This window comes from Xiphophorus couchianus, chromosome 8, assembly GCF_001444195.1.
Source record: "Xiphophorus couchianus chromosome 8, X_couchianus-1.0, whole genome shotgun sequence".
NCBI classification, from domain to species: Eukaryota; Metazoa; Chordata; class Actinopteri; order Cyprinodontiformes; family Poeciliidae; genus Xiphophorus; species Xiphophorus couchianus.
In genome coordinates, this window is record NC_040235.1 from 20380278 (window position 1) to 20403926 (window position 23649).

A 23649-nucleotide genomic window follows, 5' to 3' on the forward strand; every position below is an offset into this window, starting at 1 on the left:
AAATCTGCTCTTCCATGTAGGACTTGGTGAACATGTGAACAAGGCACTGAGACGAAGCAAACGATCAGACATGGGTCGTTCCTTCTGGATTAAAACTGCAAATACGAACAGTACTTTAAAAATATTCCCCTTTGTCTGCCACACAGATTATATAGGTATCAGAAATCATTTTTACACAAACTCTACTTCCCATTCTACAACGTGACATCATAAGACCTCAGAGACCTTCGGTCATTGTTCTGCGTCTCTGTCCTCTGTGTGTGTGAAATGGATAGGCACTACATGTAGACAGACGAATGAACTGCAACCACAGGTGACAGGAGGGGTCAACATGGCGGAAGAACCTCCGGGATGGAACAAGGGCAAGACTGTATGAGTGAATCAATGAGACGAATAGTTAGTATTGATCCTGCTGGATTTATCCCCTTCAATGTCAATGAGCGGCATCAGTCAGATGAAGAGGCTGTGCCCCATTTGCCCGAAGAGCAGCAGGACAAATCTCATTCTCCCTTCTTCTGCTCATTTAATGAAGGATATAATGGTGTGAGTAGGCTGAATGACTGCTAGCAGACCATTTCAGCGAACAGACTGTGTATCTGTTATCCTCCTGACTTTAATATGCAGCAAAACCTCCGCTGGAAATTAGAGGGAGTGTGCGCTCACAAGAAAAATTGCATGTTTATCCTTTGGTTACCGCTAATTTTGAGGTTTAGCTTTTCTCGTGTAGCCATTCTGCCGCTGAAGAGTGAAACGCGCTAATTAGGTGCTGATGTAGTGACTGGGAAATCAATACACGGCATCATTAAAAGGAATGAGTCAATAAAAGTTCAAAGAGTTACACCAGGATTCTACAACCTTCCTTTGTCTGATGTGGATATATTGTAAAACAAACAAATGTGTGGTTATATTGAGGTGTTGCTGAGGCAATAACCTCTAATATCATAACTCGTACTCTAATATGTCTTACAAAACATACTGTGTTGAATTGGTACATTCCTAAAATTAGTTTTTCATGGAATCAAAGTGGTAGGGCTACATTGATCTTAAAGTAGTGCATCAAAGACATCAGCAATTGTGTAGATGAAACAGTGAATCTATTTATTTTAATCCTTTTATTCTCTTTTTGCCATTCAAAACACTTAGAGCAATGCATTGCAAAGTTTCCAACATTTCAATAATATTTTCTTACCCTAAAATTGTGAACACAGACACTTTCTTCAACCATTTCTTAAAACGATTTCTGATTGTATAAAAATATGGCATTGGAATTTCTTATATTCAAATATTACACTTCAAAAGAATGTTTCTTTAAAACATTAGTATTTGGGACTTAAAGGGTCAATATGGTGGGCACCCAAATATTGGAGGATTCACTACTCTTTCTATTATTTTGTAAAAGTAAATCCAAATTATTCACAGAAAAAAACACCTGTTCACAAATACTGAAAAGAAAATGCAGCTTGGGAAGATGAAATCCCATTTTCCGTGGAGGTGATTGCTATACTCATAAAAGGCATGTTAATATATATACAGTATATACTCTCAATAAAACATGGACTTTCAAGTCTTTTGCAGCCTCTAACAGGTTTTCTGTTTCACGCACAGATGAAGGAGTACAGATAGTTATAAACACGATCAAATATCCTTTAATTCCTCCTAGTTTTAAAGGAAAAACAGATACAACATGCTGGGGATTTTATTTATGGGCTCACACATCAGGGGCTGATCCAAAATTTCTAATAATCTTTTGTGAAGAATCTAAGGAAGAAGGGGGAAGTGATACTTCTCCATGGACAATAGGGGTGAAAGTGAAAGAGGTAAAAACTGTTGATGACTGGTTCAGGGTTGCCACAGGTGTGTCAGGTAATAATAATAACTGGTTATTGTTTAATAGGTATTTAGACCTGACATTTTCTTTATTTTACCTGATGGGAGGTCAGATCAGATTCCATGTTCTTGCTGAAAACATGCATTGCCAACACATGACTCTTCCACCACCATGTATCACAGTGGGAATGGTGTGATCAGGGCGAGAAGAACTTCTCCTCCATTCACACATCTAAAAGCCCAACTCAAGCTCAACACTAAATAAGGCAATCTGTGAACACAATTACTCGACAAAATGCCTAATTAAGTGAGCAGCATCGCTTGACCTGACTTTGAGTGAGGAGGGGGCCAACTGATTCATGGAGCGAGAGGATATACAAGATGTTGAGTGTGTTACCGCTAGTGAGTGAAATGAGAGTGAGTGAGTGTGTGAAAGGCACCTTCAGAGGTTCTCATCGATCACATTCACATCAAACGAGGAGGACAGAGAGGAGGTTCAGGTGCTCTGCGAAGCACCTGAACAAACACACACAACTGCGGTGCATCTTGCACATGGATTCACAATAAACACGTCTGTGATTACAGCACAATGTGAATATGAACAGCGCCGCTTTTCACAGTCGGCTCCACGAACAGACAGAGACACCCACCATAGCGGAAACCTTTCTTTGTGGAACCAGTATGGTGCAGGACGCCGACTGAGTTCCCTACAAATGCTGTTGATCTAAGATTTAGCAGCTTGTCGTCCCTCATTACAAAGGAACTGAAAGGAACACCGATTTAGAAAGATGTCTTATTTCTGTTCATTTAAGCAAACCTTCTGGATTTTACCCCCCTTTTCATCAGATCCCTACAGCAAGAAACTCTGAAGATTCAGGAAGGAAAAAAGATGGGGGCAGTATGATGTATTTTCCATGCACATAGATCTATTTTATAAAACATCTAAGTTATTTTCACTTGTTTTAAAAATGCTTTATAAATCAGATATGGCTAAAAATAAATGTGACTGTCTTCGGGACACCTTCAGGAAGTGGACGCAACACCGTTCCTCTGTTACCCCTTTAATAGTGTTTTTACCAGAGTTTCACTGAGAGGCAGCTCATATACTGAGCTCAGCAGAAGCACAGTTCCACCAGGTGTTTGCTAATTGCTGCTGGCTTGTCTGAAGGAGCTGAGAGGGGGAGGGGTGAGCTGTGAGGCAGAAGCTTGGAAGATGCAGCTCCAGGGAGGAGTTGCATCTTGAAGGCGGAGCTATGTCCACCCAGGTGTTTTGCAGAGCTGAAGGTTTGCCACAGGAGACAAAAGGATTTCTCAAACATGCATGAAAGAATAAAAGCAACACTCTATCTATGTTTAAGATGAAGGAATAACATTATAGACAATTTTATACAATGCTGTCCCTTTGAGATTAGTATAATTGCCAGCAGGGGAAGAGTTGGATGTAAATGGCCTGAATCATGTGTCTGCATTTTGATGTATTTAACTGTTTATGTTTTGTCCAAGATTTCTTGTTAAACTGGTTGTCAGATGTGGCGACTCCACTCATCTGGAGGAGCAGATTTGGCCTGTTTGTTCCTTGTTGTAGATGCTCAGCATCTTTGGCTAGGTTGTCAGCATTTCGGGATCACCTGGGTGTAACGTTCCCAGAATAAAATCTACCTTGCTGCAGTTTTTAGTGAGTTCACGGAGGAAAACTCACACACAACTTTAGCTTGATTTATTCTATTTTTAGCTCTTTTGACACACTTATGTGGTTGAGATAATTTCACAAGTCTTGATATCAAACAGCGATACGCCCAGCAAATACTAAAAGCGGTTTTCAGATTAAAATGTAATTTATAAAGGAATAAAAGCTGTCCAGACCAACCTCAACTTGCATGGAAAAATGTTTTCTTCAGATCTTGTTTGCCTTGCTCCTGCTGAAAAAAAAAGAGTTCAAATTTTTAAAAAAAACCAAAAACAAATATCTAAATTAACAATACTTTCAGAAAAAATATTTTGTGGACTGATGATACAAAATGGAATCTCTTTGTAAGGTGTGCATCCTATTAAATAAGTTATAAAACTAAGCAGCATTTTTGAGGAAAAACTGATTTAACTTGTAACACTTCATCCATCCATCCATCCATTTTCTTACACCCTTGTCCCTGGTGGGGTCGGGAGGTGCTGGTAACTTGTCACACCTCCACCCTTTATTTGTTAAATTTTTTTTAACTATTGTGACCCCTGATCTCTCAGTTGTTTCTCTGCTGTCCAATAGGACAGACTTAGTGCATGGCTAGTTATCATACCACTACTGCATTCGTCATCACAGCTATTTCGACAAAACTGCGGATCCATTTTGGATTATGTCAGACATTACCACACATATCATGCACATAGTCTATGAAAACCTGCAGACATATACATTTTCCAGTGAAATTCAGTCCTATCAAGCATGCAGAGGCACAGTAACACGTTTTATTAAATTAGGTGCTTCATTCTGTGAGTAAAATTATTGTTAATCAGAATTTATTACACCACTGTTGCGGCTTGGTGTTTTAGCACAGATCAAAACAGCAAAAAGATTATTAAATGATCTACTTTACTATTCATAACTGGGAAGAAAATGTATCCTTCAACTTTCTGTAAGTCATAAACATATTCCCACCTTTACTGTGAATCTAATTGTTTAAACCTCTGGATACTTTTTAGATCTTTTAAGCATTTGCCAATATTATCATATGCTGATGATTGACTTAAAATTGGTGATATATCCTACAATATCTCATTTTCCATAGACTGTTTTGTCATGAATCACTTAAAAAACAAATGGACATCACCAGAGGGGTGAGAAGTTGGGTGTTCCTGTTTTCATAGCCTAATTAGATAATTTCCTGTTTGATTAGAAAAGACATTACTTAAATGTGCAACTAAAATGCTGCTGAAGTACAAAGAGTAATAAAAGGAGAGATCACTTCTCCACAATAAAATAGAAATTTGTTCCCTCTTACACATAAAATGTTTAATTACCAAACCCCATCTCATATAAGAGATTTGATAGTTCCATCTCAGAACTTTACTTTACTGTACTTTATAAAAGTGCAGGATGATTTTCATTCACCTCTTTTGTAGAGCCGCGTAACACTGTTCACTTTTATGACTGGACTAACTTTTTTTTCTTTTTGTTAACGAATGTACTTAGTGTGCTTTTTTTCCCCCCCGTTTCCCTGCACGTATGTGTGTTTTGGTACAGGCCACCTATCTGGTCAAAAGCCATTCTGGTCTCGACACAGTGAATATGTAAAATATTTCTGCACGTGCGCTGCTTGTTTGAAACCTTCCAAAAGTTTTACATTGATTTATGCTCGACAGAGACTCCTACACCGCCTCACTCCGGCGCTGTCCTTTCAGCAAACAGAGAGCGGGAAAGAGAGATGAGTCCTGTCCTGATCCTTGTCCAAACTCTGCAGGTGGCCTCGATGAAGGGTATGCTTTTTTTTTTTTTTTTCATCAAGGTCTGCCAGCTAGGCTATCCTGATAGTCCCATCCTCTGCCAAAATTCAAAGAGTGAGAGAGAAAGAGAGGAGAAGAAAAGAGGAGTCTCGTCTGGTCTTACGATATACTTTATGCAACTCTAAAGAGTAAATAAGAAGAAAACGTAATTAGAAGAGAAAACGTGTGTGTGTGTGTGTGTGTGTGTGTGTGTATGAGCAAAAATCTTTACCCGGCCATTGTGCACTCTGCGCAGTAATAGAGCAACACTGGCAAAGGAAATGAAGGCCGTGACGCATTGTTTGGCGGCGTACTGTAATGCTTACAAGCCTGGACAGGTTGTTCTATTGTTATTGATGCTCTTATTTGGGTGGACATAATTTAATTCCAAGAAACAGTATCACTCATTCATCACGTCGAGGGTTGACATTTCTATCAGGCTTATCGATGCACAGTCAAGTGAATTTAGCAAGGTGTAAAATCATGCGCAGATGTACGTACATAGGCTGCCGCTGACGGAAAATTATCATCTTGCATGTTGGAGAAAACAACATGCAAGATGGTACACCAACATGGATATTATGTATAGTCGTTTTACACGAGTCGATTCGAAATGCGGCCGGGCTCTCGCAGCCTACACGTATAATCTGCAGCCATTTGTGGAGATGAAACTGTTCAGAGCTTAATCATACCGAGTCACGTTTCGAGCCCGGCCGATGGTCTCTGACCACCGCTGAATCAGTGGTGAACTTTTGGCTTAAATCACGGGCACCGAGCTACCGAGGAGGAAATGTGACAGTTTGTTGCAAATGTTTCAAATTCTGCAAAGCGAGTGAAACCCAGGGCACCTTTTGGAGGTTTAAAAGTGAAGGTGAGAGCGCTGCTGAATCATTTTTCTCAGCCTCCGACAACGACGCATGGTTTGTGCTTCATCTTTGACTCAGAGGCTGTTTGATAAGTTCAGCAGGAGCCATTTTTTTTCTTCTTTTTTTGCCTGTTTGAGAGTGATAACAATTACAGGCCTGTGTTGCTACATATCAATTGCCTCTTATGGAAGCGACTGTCGCATTTTCATTGTTCTATTGATCCCTGGAGGCGCCAGTGTTTGGGAGGGGCATATTTCCATCTGGGCCTGTTGACAGTGATTGGAGACATGGGGTCTGTTAAAACCATCAACTTTGGAAAAAAAGGGCAAAAACTCATCTAAATAAGGATGGGTCAAAATGACATAATTCAAAATGCTAAAAAAAAAAAAATCAGCTCAATTCTGGGGTTAGAATAAATTGAAGTGTTGTCATTTTCTCAACACATAAAAAAAGTCTTACTCAGCAACAGGCAGAGGGAATCAATTCCCCGTTGACTGCACAAACATATAAACAATAGAAAAAGTGTTCAAGGCACAACTTGTGGATAGGTTAAATTTTTTTTATATATACCTTTGCTTCTGCACCTTTCCTTCCTGATGACACCCTGGGTGTCTGGCAATGTGGCTTATCAAAAGCTGTCACTGAATGCACAGCTCTGAAAAAAAAAATAACTGCAGGAAATAAAATCCATCCATCCATTGTCTTCTGCTTATCCGATATCGAGGCAACAGGTCCAGCTAATTCTGGGGGGAAAAGTAAGGCTGAATAAAAATAAACATAATATAATTCTACTGCTAATCAAAATATCAAGCATTAAATAACTAAACAATCCAGCAAACATGCATGTCAACATTTGCATGTGAGATCAAACAGCATGGAGAAATTCGACTTTGTAAAACATTTTTTGTCGGATCAAAGTTGGGTTGCCGACCACCTGCTATTCTTCTCTCTCTCGTATGAATGTCATAGCGCAGTCAGTAGCTTTGCTTGTGGATATATTTTCAACTCGGAAGTCACTCAACACCATCGCCATCAGCAGAAAGCTTAGTTTCACTTTTACGTTTGTATTATAGAAGATAAAATGCTGCGCTACTGTATTTTTAATTCATTATTCTGAATATTGCGTCCTCTTAGATGGTACACCAACATGGATATTATGTATTCTAGTATGAAATGGGGATTCCATGGTGTGACAAATTTGAAATTAAAGGGCTAATTCACTGCTTTTCAATTTAACCATTTCACTTCGCTTCGCCATAGAAGCCATACTTTATTAAATACACAAGATTTTTTTTATGTGATGAAAAGAAGACTTTATGATCTTGCATCTGGACTTAAGTAATAACCATTCATCTTGTTTGTTCTCCACAATGTTGTGTCTGCTCGGTTCAGGGTTATTAGTCATAGTCTGAACTTAATGGGTTTATAATCATGAAATGATTAGAATCACTCTCACCAGCATCTTGGCTGCATTTTAAAAACCTTAGGGTCACGATGGTGAGCTTGAGAATGAAGAGGAAGCATTTAGCAGCATTGCGACTCGAAATGCAAGACATTTTGATTGCAGTGTTCTCACACCTGGCTCTCTCTCTTGTAGATGAAGCATAATTCCAATAGCTAAGTGTTGTAGCATGCAAATGAATTATTTTCCAATAAGATGTTCCACAAATCTGCTGTGAAATCCTTCAGCATTCACAAGCCTTGAAGTGGCCGCTGCGTTTGCAGGTCGCACAGTTAGAACGTCTGTCCCCTCTATCAAAGCACACAACATACGAGTCTTCTGCATCATTGCGCTTCTTCTCTGCTTCCTATTTTTGGCAGGTTTAATTTGAGAGTCAATTTACTTGCACCGCTGTTCACTGAGTTGAGTTAACTCAGAGATGTGTTAGTGCCGTGTTATGGCATCCAAGAAGCCATAGAGGGAGCTGCGTCGTAAACTTCTGAAGAACAAGGGGACGTCTGACAAAGGTATTGACTGAAAATAATAATAATAATAATAAAAAACAGACAAAAAATAAATAAAATTACATCTCAACCAGATAAATCGCAACGTATGAAAAATAGTGCAATATTTAAAAAATAATAACCCCACAAATTTACTGTAATTAACTTTGTATTTCTGGAAAGTAGGCTAAAAGATCTTAAAGCAGCACATTATCAAGCACCAATAAGAACCAAAGTAATTGACATATACCCATCTGCAGCAGGTTACAAAGACGATTTAAGTCCAGACACCCTGCAGAGGAAACCCGTTTCGCCTGCTTCTAACCCTGATTTCATTCTTAAGCTTGCAGGTGATGGTAGGAACGTAGAAGAACCGGCAACTTACAGTAGACTGGACCTCTTCGCCACGACAGACTGCTTCAGCAACCACATCACTTCAGACGCAGCACCGATCTGCCACAGTTTGGTGGGATTTTTCATAAATTATTCTGTGGACTGACAGGAGAAAAGTCACAACTGTTGAAATGCTTGAATCCCTTTAAGTATTGTATGAAGCTAACGCAGGATTTCAGGAAAAGAGGACCATCTCGACATTCAACATGGAGGTGGTAGTTTGGTGGTTTGGGCCCACTTTGCTGCTTCAGGGCCGGGGTAACTTATCTTAGTTGCACCATAAGCTCTGTTGTCTTCACCAGAAATTGGCAAAAAGCTTCTTTCTTTTTTTACCTTGAGCTGAAGCAAACTTAAACACTAATTTCCAGTTAGGCACAATGTCTTATAGACATTCAGTCTATAAGAGCAATCATTCTGATGTTTTTTAGATAGTTTTTCTTATTATTAAACAAAATCTTCAAAATTGCTTTATCATTTACAGTATTGCAATTTTTGTTTCATATTTAAAAATTGCATACTTGGGGTGCTGTGGTGATGCAGGAGTTAAGCACAACCTACTTATGGAGGCCTTAGTCCTCCATGCGGCCGTCGCAGGTTCGATTCCCGGCCTGATGACCTTTGCTGCATGTCTTCCCATTTCTCTCATTACCACTTTCCTGTTATAATTCACTATCAAATAAAGGCCACAAGAACCAATAAAACCTTTTTTTTTATTGTATACTCGTGTTGTACATGACTATCAGAATAAAAAGCAAATGAGAAAAACACACCTAGCATTGCATAGGGGTGGAAACTGCTCCCCACCACTTTTCCCCCTTGACCTCTGCTATGTGGAAACAGTACAAGACTGACCCAGATGTTCCTGAAAACTCAGTTTGATATTCATAATGCTTGTTCATAATCACATTATTTCTTCCTTTCTTGTTTCCTTTAGTACTTTCTCTTATGTCTCCCTTTCTTTAGGACCGCCTTATCTCAAGGCAAGTGAAAAAAATGGTGGTAGAAAACATGGACTGAAGCAAGGTCCACCTGAATGTGTTGCTCCTGGTCAGTTCGCCCAATCAACAATTCCAGTGCCTCTTATCTGTTTTACTTCCATTTTGAACATGTAAGCAATGCATTTAAATTTAAATGCAGATTATTTCTCAAGTTAGTGGAGTGTTTTAGGTGATTTGCGTGACATGGTTTTCATATATTTTGGTTCTAAATCTTTATTTGGCCACGCAGACTCTTATAGTATGTAGAATATGGCCCAATGTGATCAAACTAAAACACTGTCAGAATTCCTCCAGGAAAGTCGCAAGAGGCGAAATCACAGGATTCCCACAGATTACGCAACACGGACAGCGCATGGCTGCCACAGAAGAGAGCGATGCACTCCAAAACCTTAACGCAGTCATTAAATAAATAAATAAACTATAAAAGAAAAAAACTTATAAAAGAAAATATAAAGAACTCCTTAAACAATATAGACCATGTTTTGTGGTCATTTCTTGTACAGTGTGATAAAATAATTGAATTCAGCTGTGAACTCTTCGTTTAAAATCCAAATCTAGCTTCTTATTTTTCACCCGCCCGGAACTGTATAGTTCAAAACTAACTATAATCGTAATCTTGGATACGCCTCCGTCTTCCCGCTCGGTCCTTGACACCGAGCCGGGTGCTGATCGGACCTAACCGGGGGGCTGAGGACAGCTGAGGACAGCTGAGGACAGCGACGGACTCGCGAAGTTGCGCCGCCCCGGTTCAGACAGCTGCACTGGAGCAGATAGAAGCCGAGATAGTGATTGAAAGTGATGGTAAAAGGATTTAGCCTCGGCATTAACACAGAGGGAGGGAAAGAGAGAGAGAGAGAGAGAGAGAGAGAGAGAGAGAGAGAGAGAGAGAGAGAGAGAGGGGGAGGGAGATAGGAAACAGAGAGAGGGAGGAAGAGGAGGAGGGAGGGTGATATTTTCCATAAAGCCCTTTCCACCCCCCTCCCCTCCCTCTCTTTCTGCCCTTGAGCATCCCGGGTAAACCCGAAGCTTGTAAAGTGGGAAGAGGAGGAGGAGGGACGGAGGAGGAGAGGGGGGTCTGATCGGGGCGGGCTCAAGCCTTTCTTCAAACTCAATATTTTATACTTTTGATACTCCCTGACGGTGGAATTCATTCCTCTTTTCCCGGCCGATCCCAGATCTAGGACGCCGCTGAGCCGTCATTGCGCAGCCATCTACGGTGGGATAAAAGAAAGATTTAAAAATAGAAGAAGAAAAAAAGTGTCCGGCGGACTGCAAATAAGAATAATAATAACAACAACAACAATAAAAAAGCAACAAACAGCGCGCAGGGCAGATTGATATCGGGAGTACAGTGAGGAGACGGCGGCGGCGAGCGAGTACAGTGGAGGATCGGACGGGATTTATAGTGCTGACTGGCCTCAGAGAGACGCGTGCAAGAAGTAAGTGCTCTACTTGATCAAGCATTTCGCAACACGGTGCGTTTATCTTGCTGGACGTGTGTGCACGCAAAACGGAGCACTTAGTCGGGAGTGGACAGACGGCCTCTTTAATTTGAATCAGTTAGGAAGAAAAGGCAGCGAGTCAATAAACAGTTTGCGTGTGTGGTGTGTCAGCGACGCTGCACTGTCGGGCGCATAACTGTGGAAACTGACACACCCCTGAATAATCGGTGCCGGGGAAAACCGCCTGGGCTACTTGTCAAGTGAGCAAAGTCTGCATGGGTCGGGACGTGCTGTTCGCGGACCGGACTTCTGTCACAAGGCGTGTGAGGTTCGGATTACAATCCCTGAAAATGACAATGGAAGCGCAATCTGTGTCTCATTTATCAACGCGTGCGAAAAAAACACAAAACAATAATTAGAGTTGAATTAAGTTTGGAGTTTCCGCTTAAAGTTAGTTGCGCTGTGAAATAAGAATAGCTAAGAGGGTTCTCTCTAATGTACCCGATGAACCTAAAGAAAACTAACTTTTTCCTCCCCACGGAGCCGCAAAAGATTTTCTTCCAACTCCGCATTTTGCACAAGCGCCAGTCAAATAAATAATAATAATAATAATAATAATAATAATAATAATAATAATAATAACAATAATAATAATAATAATAACAACAACAAAAAGGATGACCCAAATAGATGTTGACTGGTACTTTTTACAGTGTAATCGTGGTTGCAACATCTGTAGCCCACTCTGCAGCACAAGAGGAATTACACGCACCGGGCAGCAGCACGTGTTTTTACGCACAAGATTAAAGTACACAGACTGGCGCTCTTTGGCGGGTTTTACGTGGCCAATAATTTTGAAACGCGAAATTACCGCAGGTTAGAGAGGCCAACTTCAAATTTATACTCTTAGTGGAAACAAAGAGGTAGTGTGGCAAGTAGAATGTGGTATGATGAATTTCGTTCATAAAAAGTTTCTAGGCTGCACAACAAGCAATGTCAGGAATAAATAATGCAATTCTAGGCTGTTTTTTTTTATTATTATTAACTTTTCCTCCCATTGTACTCACAGCGCTCCAGATCTACAAGAGGAGCCCAGGCGGTCTGAGCCCCTTCAATGGATCTAGCCGGAGACACAGCCGCTGCTTTTTCACCTTCCCCTCCCGGCGCCACTGTTCCGCTGCAGGACCCCGCTCTCTGAAACATGGATTCTCGTGAGCATCTCCCACCCAACTCCCTTCAACATTATGGTAAAGGTGCACACCGAGAGTCCTCTCAGTAACGGTTTCCGCCCATCCGTTCCCGTGGAAACCAGCCGTCCCAAGCAACAAACTTCTTTACCTCTGTCTCTCTCTCTCGTTTCTCCCCGGGGGACGTCAGTGTTTGTCAGGCGACGCTGACTGAAAGCTGCATATCTACCTGTCTCCTTTCACCTGAGGGATCTCAATCAAAAGCTAAGAGGCGAGTCCTTTTAAAAGTCGCACGGTGGTCAGGATGCTCACGTTCTCCCTGTGATCACCCCTCCATGCGCTTTACCTCTCCTCTGAGCCGTGTGGCCCCCTCACCCTGTGCCGGACCCTGCTCCATACGCCACTCCCCAGGCCTGCCATGCTCCTCCGGGCTGCATTGTTGCTGTTGCTGCTGCTGCTGCTGCTGCACTGCTGGGCCTCCGCCCTCGGCCAGTACAACATGTGCAAGTCTCTGGTGAGCACGGACGAGGGCTCGGTGTGGGAACATTACGCATGCCAGCCCAGTCCCGCGTCCATGAAGGACTACATGCGGATCAAGGTGGATCCTCACGGAATCACGTGTGGAAATCCACCTGAGAGGTTCTGCACTCTGGTAGGTTGAGTCACGCACCTGTGATTTTGTCATTTATTTTCTCAGTGTATCAATAAGTAAAGAGTGCTCTCAGACGTGCCAAACTTTGTGGTCAGTGACAGAGTGTGACGTTTTAGAGCTTGAAAACTTTTATTCAGGTTGTGGCAGACAGGACTGAGATAATGTGAAGCTTGAGGGCGACACAAACAGGGAAAAGCAAGAAGTCAGAGCAAGATTGATACTTAAACATTTGACCTTGAAAAGACATTGGCGTTTGCACCTAACATGAACTTTATGACCTTGGATCAAACTCATATTTAGACTCATAGAAAGAGCCCCAAAGTCTTCCGGATGAAATGCAGATATCAGGACCTTTCACTTCCAAGGACACTACAGGATGAGCTGAGGGAGAAAAAAAAAACTCGTTAAAATGTCTACTAAACCCTGCAGGCCAGTCCTGGCTAATGAAGGTATAATAGTTTGAAATAAAGGTAATAAAATCTCAATCATAAGACTGCAATTAGGGTTCTCTTCCTTTCTGTGCTCAATGAGAAGTTTTCTATCCGAGCTTTGACTCATGTCTTGACTCATTGTGTGTGAGAGATGAGATTTTTGATTTTTTTTCCCTTGACAATCGACCCGCTGTCACTGAACGTCCACTCACTGGCGCTGACCGCTGCAGAAGGCGCCAGACTTGTCTCCACAGCCATGACTCAAAATCTCACAAACAGTGTTAGAACCGATGTGTAGGACTGTCTATATCATGTTATATAATAATGCAATTCTGTTAACTACCCTTTTTTTTTTTCTAAGTTAGAAATTATTTGCTACTTTGGGAGAAGTTTTACCTTTTTCTGGCATAGGCTGATAATTAACATGTGAAGTCGTTTAAACAGGACAGGATAACGCGTACCTCGGATACCTAATGGTTAATGACTTGTTTTAGTAGCGGAAGCCGGCATTGTTTTGAGTGAAACCTCTCCGCTTAAGAGATTAGATGGACCTGAGTGAGGCAAGAGGTGAAGTGATGCCTACTGCCATAACGTATTGACGTCTGCCCCCTAATGGCCCGGGCCTGGAAACTTCTATAACTATGTTTCTGAGTGAGCGATGATGAAATATTGATGCAGCCCTTAATGGGCTTCCTTACAAGGGGTTGGCTGGCGACGCTTCATCCCAAGGATCCTGAGTGTGCTGCACAGCTGATGAGACAGAAAGAAAGAAGGGTGATGGAGGGCGGGACAGGAAGGAGTCTGGGCTTAGTCAGCACTTTCTTGTGGGATGGGATGGGAGCTTTACAGTGGAAAGTTCTGGTTCCCGTAAGGTCATTTGTGGTTGTGGGGATTGAAACAGGTCCCAGACTGCTCTGATTAGGGGGTTTAGAGAGTAACGTTTACGTGAGAAAAGAGAGATGTCAGCTTAATATTCCAAAATGCACTGACTACTTTTCTCAAAGAGGCTATTTTTCTGAAGCGTATAACCGTCCACTGAGCATGTGAGGCTTCCTTTGCCTCAAGTCTTCTGCAGCGTGACAAGTGTTCATTCTCTGACTGCTTCCATTAGAGACGCCAAATTGGCATTGCCCATCATTTATTAATATGCACCAGGCGTGGACGGTTATCAATAACTGAATATTCGAAAAGCTTTGAAACTCCTAACTTTTCCTGTCACACTATTGCTACTGATTGTAGACATTTCATTTCAGTGCCACTGAAAGTGTTGGAGTGACCAGTGACACCTTTACCTGTGCAGAATAATGCAGCAAGCCCCTTCCCCCACTTGTTGCTAGGCACTGCTGGTTGAAAGAAGACTACTACATTTTTAAACTTCCCACAGAAAAGAAAATTAATGCAAATGTGGAATATTTCTGGATGTGACAAACAGGGATAATCATGGTGTGTTTACTGAAGTATTTTAAAACTATGGCCTGGTGTTTATTCTCCTTTTGTGTTCTGTAAAAATTTTACATTTAGACCAAAGTTTACATTATATTATAATAAATGTAACACTTAGTATGTTCGTTTTTTTTTGTTTTTGTTTTTTTTTTTTGCAGCATTTGGAAGTACTGCTATCAATGCAGATTAGAGTTTCATAAAATTATGATTTTAGTGCTTGAACTAAAACACGCTCCGTCGTGCAGTTCTCTGGCTATATTACTGCACACTGCTGGTCAGCTTGCTAAGTAAGAGTTCTACACTTTTACATCAATAATAGAGACAGCTCTAGCTGTTTGGAAACATTCCCATGCTTGTGCTATATGTGCCATTCAATAAGGAGCAGAAAGGGAGAATGGTATTATTTTCTGTGCCACTGTGTGATGTTCTATATAGTCCATTTAACAGAATATGCTTACAATAACTATTCATTTCCTGTTTTAAATTAAAACAAAAAAATAAACTTTTGTTTTGCTGTTTCATAGAAAAACCACAAAACTGCGGCATTTGCCTAATGTGCACATTGTGATTTTTTAGGGAAGCATCTTTTTTCTCCTCCTTTTTGCCATGCCTAGTTTTAGCAGCTACTCAGAAAAGTCAGTATCATATCTAATTGGTTTACTTTTTCAGTCACTCATTCAGCAACGCCACAAATCAAGAGTAAAATTCTTCTCACTTGGGAATATATATATATATATATATATATATATATATATATATATATATATATATATGAAAAAAGTCTTCACATCCCAACGCGCCGAGTTGTTCATCTATAAAAAGACTTGAGATAAGCTGCGGAAGATGCAAAGTACTTTTTTCCCCTCCATCTCTCACCCTACAGAATGAGTGTTTCTGCACACTCTGGGAGAATTCACTTTTTTAAAGCATAGTGGTTTCCATTGCGTCCATCACTTTACAGTAAGTTTTGCTTCTTCCTTCTCTATAGGGATCTATTTTTTTTCCTACTCCATTCATCTGACTCGTTTCTTGGGAGTGCAGTATCGTGTCTGCACAGCCAACGCGGCCAGCATCATGTTGGCTTCTTTCAACGTGACACGCTTCCAGCACTTTGAAAAAGATGCTACTGTCACCAGTGCTGCATGAGGAGCTTCAGTGGCTTTTTGTGTGTGTGTGTGTAGTTTCATTGTATAATCTACTATAGGGCTTGTAGGGAGTGATGGAGCAAAGATATTCAAGGCAAGAATGCTGCAGATAGGCAGCTAATGATGAGAAAAAGGTGGGCCAGATGAAAGCTGTAGCATAAAGACGAAACCCTTCTACTGTCCCGCAGAGACACTCACAGCGCCTGTCTCAAAAATGCTGCATTTAGAAGGGTTTGGCTTTTGTTTGTTGCTGTGGTTTTTTGGGGGTTTTTTTGGGTTTGAAACCAAGCCTTCAATCAGCCATCTCCCTTGGGTGGAGAACAGAGAGCAGTCGAATGCTAATGGGAATGTGCATGTGTCTCGGAATGTGGCGTTAACAGGGACCGGTCGGGGTTTGAGAAACATGTGGATGAGTTGGCTGAGAGTGTGCGTTAGTATGTCTAAGGAAGACACAAAAACAACAAAAAAAAAACCCTCACACACACACACATATACACCTTGCTGTTCCACAACACATTTGCCCATTTTAGAAGCTAGAAATCAGCCAGCTCTAAAAATAGACATGAGAGGAGAGAGGAGCCGCGCAGCAGCGGAAGGGGAGCATGCAGGAAGGGGAGAAAGATGGCAGCTGGTAGTGTGGATCAGTGCATCTCAGACTGGGCCTGTGGCCATAATTCAGGCTCACTGCCTGGTGTAGCCTTGCCAGACCCGGATGGCCTGCCCTGCCCAGCAGTGGCCCATCAAGGCCACACGAGAGGAGGGGGTGGGAGGGTGGAATAAATCCAGGAGTGGGCCAAATCTCGATGAACCTCCTTGGTGTAAATGATAGCCCAGGTGGCCAGTGTCCTAATAAAACTCGACTGGGGGTGAATACAGGTGCAGCAGGAACTGGTCTCACGCTGCAAGGCGTACAGTAATTGGCGAAGGGAACAGATAGTTGAGGAGAGCAGGCAACGAGAGTGAATGTACAAACAACGGACATGGGGGAGGGTGCAGTGATGTAATGGTGTGGCTCACTTTCCCATTAGGACACGGTTGAAAGTGATCTGAGAGTGTTTAGATGTGTTGGCAGAACGGGAGGATAGTTTTAAGTGAGATTTATCCTTCACTGAGGTGATTCTAAGAGGGATTGGCCGCAGGCACTTAAACAGCCTGAGGTGGACTTAGTAAACCACCTTATCAACCAACCAGGATCTCTGGACAGATACCTGTTTGAAGAGGAGGAAACATATGTAGGAGCTATGAAGCAATTTGAGCATGATTACAACTGTGAGGGATTCAGTAACGCAGACGGCCAACGCAAAGCATTTTTTTGAGCAGTCTGATATTTTTCTGCTCCAGATGTGGTCATAGCTGTAGATACTTAGCAAATAAATGCAAGGTTTCTTTTAAAAATCTTAGCTAGAAAAAAAGAACCTTGTTGCAATGTTTTGATTTGAAGTATTAAAAAGCCTTTGAAGGCTCTCATTCTTTGTTCCACTTGAGATTTATTCTATTCCAAAAGTCTTTACATTATGTGGTTTATAAAAAAAAACATTAAACAAAGGAAAACTAGATGTTTTCTTGGCATTTGAATATACATATTTCTCAGAAACGTCCTTGTTTTGTTTTATTTTTGTCTTAGTTTGAGTCAAAATCAGGAAATTTCCAACATGGAAATATCAGGAACTTCAGAACTAGGTTTAGACTTTTAAGCTCAACAGGAGAGTATTTAAGATTAATTCTGGAAATTGAGAAATTGTTTTGTCTTTCTGTGTTCACTATAAAAAAATAACTCCAGTTTAATTACTTTAAAACAGTCTTGTAATAAGTGTGTTTGAGTAATTTAGAAACTGCTTTACTAAAGAAAGAAATATTTCCTGGATAACAAGTAACTGTCCTCCTTTTTAAAAACTCCAATTATTTTTAACCACATTCCCTTCTCTTTACATTTATTTTTTTTATATTGCATGCTATGGCTTATACGTAACATTTTACATCTTCATTTGGGTTTAAAGTCTTTAAATGCCGAAAGATTTACCTATTGGTATGTGTTATGTCTTAAAAATAAATATTTTGTTTCCTAATAAGAAAAAAATGAAAGTATCGAAAAGCTATTTTAAAATAAAAATCAAAAAACTAGTCTTAAACTTTTAGAGATGCATCACAGGTCCACAAAGGGTGGCAGCATGAGAGTCCTCAACCTACCCTGAAAAGATATGATTACAGGACTCAAAATTATTATTAAAGTGTAAAGATTAAGAACGTCTGTCGGAGAGAAGAAAAAAAAATGTCAGAGGTTCAAAGTAGCAAAGAAATGAGGTGCAACTCTCTAGGTGAAGCAATGACAAACTTGAGGCTGTATGAGGTACTTTAATTAAACCTGGTGTCAGTTCAGTGACATCCTGTATAGCTGCTGTGCTTTACCAAGAGGAATAGTGTCTTCTAATAAACCGTGTTATACTTTAAGTTTGTTGCACTTCCAAAATCTAACTTAATATTCTGTTACACAGTCCATATCTCAGTTGATTTGAAGCCCTAGAATCCCCTTTTCTTGCTCCTGCTTTGTGGTTGGCTTTAGATTGAAAAACATCAATAAAATATACAGTAGCAGCTTTTCCCTGAATTCAGCTCTTAAGTGCTTACTCAGAAAACAGCAACTGTTTTCTCTGAAAATGTGGTTCTCCCAATGAACTGCATCTGCTGTAGTCTAAGTTAAGTTTTTTTTTTTTTTTTAAATAACATGTCCAGGTCCAACTGTGGGGACTTTATTAAGATGAGCTCAGCTGCTGCTGCTTTGGAGCAGCATGATGTCTCTGCTCTGTCCTTCTCTCCTCTTCCTCCTCCTCCAGTCACACATGCCTACAGTAAACATTTCTTCTTCTTTTTTTTCCCTCCTTTTTCCTTGCGCACACACGCACACACACACGCAGACATAAACAACACCTGCCCACGCAAACGCACACCTAAGATACATTTACACGCGCCGAGGAGCTGTTTGGTGCCGGGGAAGGCATTTCACAAGAAACCAATAAACAGTGTTTCAGGTAATTAAAGCAAAAAAATAAATAAATAAAAATCCTAGGACATTATATGGTGTTTTATTCATAAATATACCAGCAGCATGCGAGAGTTTGGATAAATCGAGTTAAAATGGTGTCTGTTAAAAATAGCTTAATAAGTCAAAGGTGACATGCTGTTAAAATGGAGTTAGAGATAAAGCATTTATTTCATTTTTATGCTAAAGCACTTATTTTATAGATGAAATAGAACAGGGACTGGAAGCATACCTTTGAGCACTCTGCCTGGTTAAGTCTTACCATCAAAGGATTTAGCACCTACTTATAGCACTATGATTACTTTTCCCCCCTTGGCCTTTTAGTTTTTATTTGAGCGATTTTCACCAGAACTGTTTCCAGTTCCTCGAAACTCTGGAAGCTTTGCCCAGCTCAGAAATCGCAGCTATTTCATGGAATTGTGTAAGGTTTTGACAATACGCAAAATGAATGAAACTTTGATAGGGATAGTAAATGCTTAGCTGCAAATGAAAACAGAGAACACTTTGTTACATTTTTTTAAAGCCTACTAAATTAGGTTTTATTGCTAATTTAATATTGGTGAGTATTTATTGCTTTGGTTCTGACTAAACTGTGATGAACCGCTGAAGTTGCGTCTTATTAATCTGTTCCTCTTTCACACTTGTGCCGAACTTTTCACCCCAGCCATCTGTGACTCCTTTTTTTTCTTATTTTCTCTTCCTGAATTCAAATAAAATGTTCTTTTTTTAAGAGAATTGTCACTCTTAAAGCAATCGTAGGGCAAAAATATTGAATAAAATAAAATAAATGTTAAAAAAAAAAAAAAAGAAATCCAGCACAGACATGCAGCTCAGGGTTTGTAGCTGCTTAGAGGAAATTTTATTTATTTTATTTACGATTGCCTGAACAAGTAATGAGTTACTGTGCAGCTCTGAAGCAGAGGTGATCCCAGTCTTCTTGAACTAAATGTCCATCTTTTTGAGAAAAAAAATAAATTAGTAGGTGTTGGAGTATTTCTATGACCAAAAACCAGAATTTCCCATTTCTGCTTACTAGCCACTTTAGTAAACTTCACATTTGTTTCATTTCAGTCCTTAAAAGACAAAGAACATTCGCAGTCACACACTCATGGTACTTGAAGGAACTGCTTTTTTTTTTTTTTTGTTAGGGATACCCAAATGTTTGTATTCCCTTCTATGCATGTGCAGATTTGTCAGGCAATACTCAGATGGAGAGAAACCACCATCACTCTCCTTGAAGAAGAACTTCCAGCATGACGGAAAGATGTCATAAGTGAAAAGCAATATCCCTTTCTCATCCCTTCTGTGGCCTTTTTAATGGGAAGGTCGTTCTGTTTGATGTTTCCTCAAAACATAATAAATTGTGTTGTGTGTGTGCCTGCCTTTATTCCCCTCGCCACCAATATAAGATAGAAGCTTCTGAAAGTGGAAGGAGAAGAAGAGAGAGCAGGAGAGCAAAGTGACATGTTTTGAGTGGAGAGAAATGAACAGGAAGGGAGATGAGAAGCAGGTAAAGAACTGATTTCTATGTAAATACATGTTGGTAAAGTGTTTTACCTGGGAAAAAAAATCTGTATTTCACTTCTTTTAAAGGAATTAAGAGCAACAATAAGTCATAGTGACAACATTCCTCTTGTAAGGTGATATTTAGGAAGTAGGAAAGCATTCTGTTTTTTCACACTCAGGACGCTGTGTGGTAGAAAACGGATATTGTGGACATTGTACCAATGATGTTACACCAGCCTTATGCTGCAAAATTGGTGATGGTAGCATCATGCTATGGCATTGCTCTTCCTTGGCATGGTCAGGAAATTGGTTAGAGTCTAATTCAGTTCAAATGTTATAAACATTTACAAAACAAGGAGTACACCAAAGGGCTGGACAGGGCAGCAAGGCGAACAAATAACTGCAGTGCATAAAAGACTACTGTGCAAGATGGTGAGGCCTAAAATTACTAAAACGATATAAAAAATTTGACTTTACGATAACTGAATATTGCAGGTGTCCAGCTCAACTTGAGTTAAAATCTGGTGTGTCTTTCAAAAAGATTTAAAAGTTGGGTGAGTCAAGGCAACTTTCATGTCCTTGATGAACGTAGAGGTAGAGCTGCAGTGGAAAGGTTTGAATAAAAGGACATTTAAGTGTGTGTGGATGGAAATGAAAAATTGAAATTGTATCAATCAATCAATCAATAAAATTCTATTTGTATAGCACATTTCAGCAGCAAGGCATTTCAAAGTGCTTTACATCATATCAAACACAGAAACAATGCAACATAGAATCAACAATCAAAACACGACATTAAGTCAAGTTCCATCAATAAATTTGTAATTGATTACATTTCAAATACAATCCTAAACAGGTGGGTTTTTAGTCTAGATTTAAAGGAAGTCAGTGTTTCAGCTGTTTTACAGTTTTCTGGAAGTTTGTTCCAAATTTGTGGTGTATAGAAGCTGAATGATGCTTCTCCTTGTTTGGTTCTGGTTCTGGGGATGCAGAGCAGAACCAGAACCAGAAGACCTGAGAGGTCTGGAAGGTTCATACAACAACAGCAGATCTTTAATGTATTGTGGTGCTGAGCCGTTCAGTGATTTATAAACTAACAACAGTATTTTAAAGTCTATTCTTTGAGCTACAGGGAGCCAGTGTAGGGTCTTTAAAACTGGTGTTATGGTCTCTATCTTCCTGGTTTTAGTGAGAACGCGAGCAGCAGCATTCTGGATCAGCTGCAGCTGTTTGATTGATTTGTTGGACAGACCTGTGAAGACGCTGTTGCAATAATCAATACGACTGAAGATGAATGCATGGATGAGTTTCTCTAGATCTTGCTGAGACATTAGTCCTTTAATCCTGGAAATGTTCTTTGTGGAAATTGTAGTGAAAGGTGGCTGCAAAAGAAAAAAAGAAGAAAGGTGATTCTAGAGAGCACTTATTCAAAAAGTCAGTTTAATTACTTTCAAAACTATATGCACTTCACTTCACAGCTGTACTGACATTGACATTTTGTGTTTGCAATGTGACAAGAGTGAAAAACGTTGGCGGGGGTTTGAATACTTTTCCTCATTGTCTTGGTTCCCATTGTTGTCCCACAAGTCAAACCACTCGTCACTGGGGCATAATGGCAGCTGTTGTGGTGGAGGCAAGAGCCCAGTGAGGATAATTGCTGGAGGGGCTTAGCGACATGGGCCACCTGCTGCAGCATTAGGCCTGGATCACACAGAGACAGAGCGTGTTTGCGGGAGTTTGTGACTATACTGGCGCAGATATACCAAGGAGCAGGGACAAAGCAGTGGCAGGCAGCAGAGGGGGATAAGGAGGACAAGGTGCACAAAAGGGCTTAGACATAACCTCGCGTAAAGCTCTTGTGGGGGATGAAAATCTTCCCGCCTCTATTATTGTACAGTGCATATCACCTCTACTGTAGCTAATCCCCAAAGGCTCTGAAAGGTCAGAGCAAACTGATGAGCAGCAACATGCAACAGTTTGACACAAGGGCTCCAACAAAGTGTAAGAAAAATTGCATGAACTTTTATTTCCATTGCTGCTCACGCAGCTTCGCTTGCGCACAAAGCTGCCACACAAAGCCCTGTGCGGCGGAATCCTCTGTGAGAGCGAGACCTCTAACCTGGAAGGAGTTCGCTCTATATCTGGGACAGGATGACAGGGCGGTCATCTTCAATAGGATTTGTGGGGTCAAGGGTCATCTCCAGAACAACAGCATTCTAATCTTTGCTTCCAAGTGTGTAAACATTTGTCTGGAGCGGGGTCGAGAGGCGCGCTAACAGGAGCAGCTGGACCTCCAACAGGGCAGCCAGTCGCGCTCCCAACATCCGCAGCAACCCTCCTCACCTGACTCTAATTACCTTGTCTGTTTGCAGTTGTTTGCGTGCGTGGTAGATTATCATCCTAAGTGTGTTTGTGCTGACAGTGATCTCTATCTGAGTCGCTGCAATGGGGGTAATTGGGTTATCAGGTAGTAAACAATGCTGCGATGTGGCTTCAGTGTGAAGCAAGATGTATCATCTGCAGTTTGTGGTGTATAGATAGTGTCGCTTCACAGCTGTGTCTTCACATGCATTATGAGCCCAGCTTTCCTCAGCACCACCTCAGCGTTTGCTTTTGTTTAGAGTTTTCCCGCTCCGCGCTGTCACCACAAATCAGATGATTTATAACGATAGCCTCACAGGATTCCAACTTTTTCCCTTTCGGTGTTACTCCGCAAGAGTGGCTTTGAGTGACTGCTCACTTTCCCGCCGAGCAGCACCAACAGACGCTGGGCCCTCACTGGCTCCGGATGTGAAAAAGTGAACGTCTGCAAAGAAGCAGTGACACATGATCTACGCTCGCACGGTACATCAATATAATGCGGTATTGCTTTCACGTTAGAGCTTGCATCATAAAGAAGAAACTGCTGTATCATGTGATACTCCACCAAGATCTTTTGAAAATTGACCGCTTAGCTTCCGCGGAACTGAAAGGAGGCAATAAAAAGTTGAAATTCACAGTAGTTGCAAAAAAAAAACAAAAAAAAAACACCCCAAAAGTTTTCACTTTTCTGGCCACTCCCACAACATTTCTCCATCTGTATGCTGAACATGTAGCAATACTCACATTTCCATGCAAAACCTGCACTGCAAACAGATACCTGGAAGGCTCATTTGCGTGCGCTTTGGTTTGAGCAGGTTAAAGCGCCTTGCTGATATCTGCCGCCATTTACCATCGATGATGTGAAAGGAAACGTTGCATCCACCTTTTAAAGGCTGCAGGAGGTTTGAGGTTGATGGTCAAAAAACAAATTATGGGTGAAAAT

General features: G+C 40.9%; 1 protein-coding gene across 2 annotated transcripts in view; it reads left to right on the forward strand.

The window, feature by feature from the left end:
• The first annotated feature begins 10420 nt into the window (after positions 1-10420).
• The window catches only part of ntng2b (netrin g2b), an 89668-nt gene continuing 76439 nt past the window's right edge, over positions 10421-23649 (forward strand). Inside the window, exons 1-3 of one of the 2 annotated variants that reach the window (XM_028024767.1) lie at positions 10421-10941; positions 12014-12191; positions 12322-12783. In XM_028024767.1, coding sequence (XP_027880568.1) covers positions 12550-12783 — 234 coding nt within the window. In that variant the 5' untranslated portion in view covers positions 10421-10941; positions 12014-12191; positions 12322-12549. Of the gene's footprint in view, positions 10942-12013; positions 12784-23649 lie in introns of both variants that reach the window. The other variant, XM_028024768.1, reaches the window with a different exon arrangement.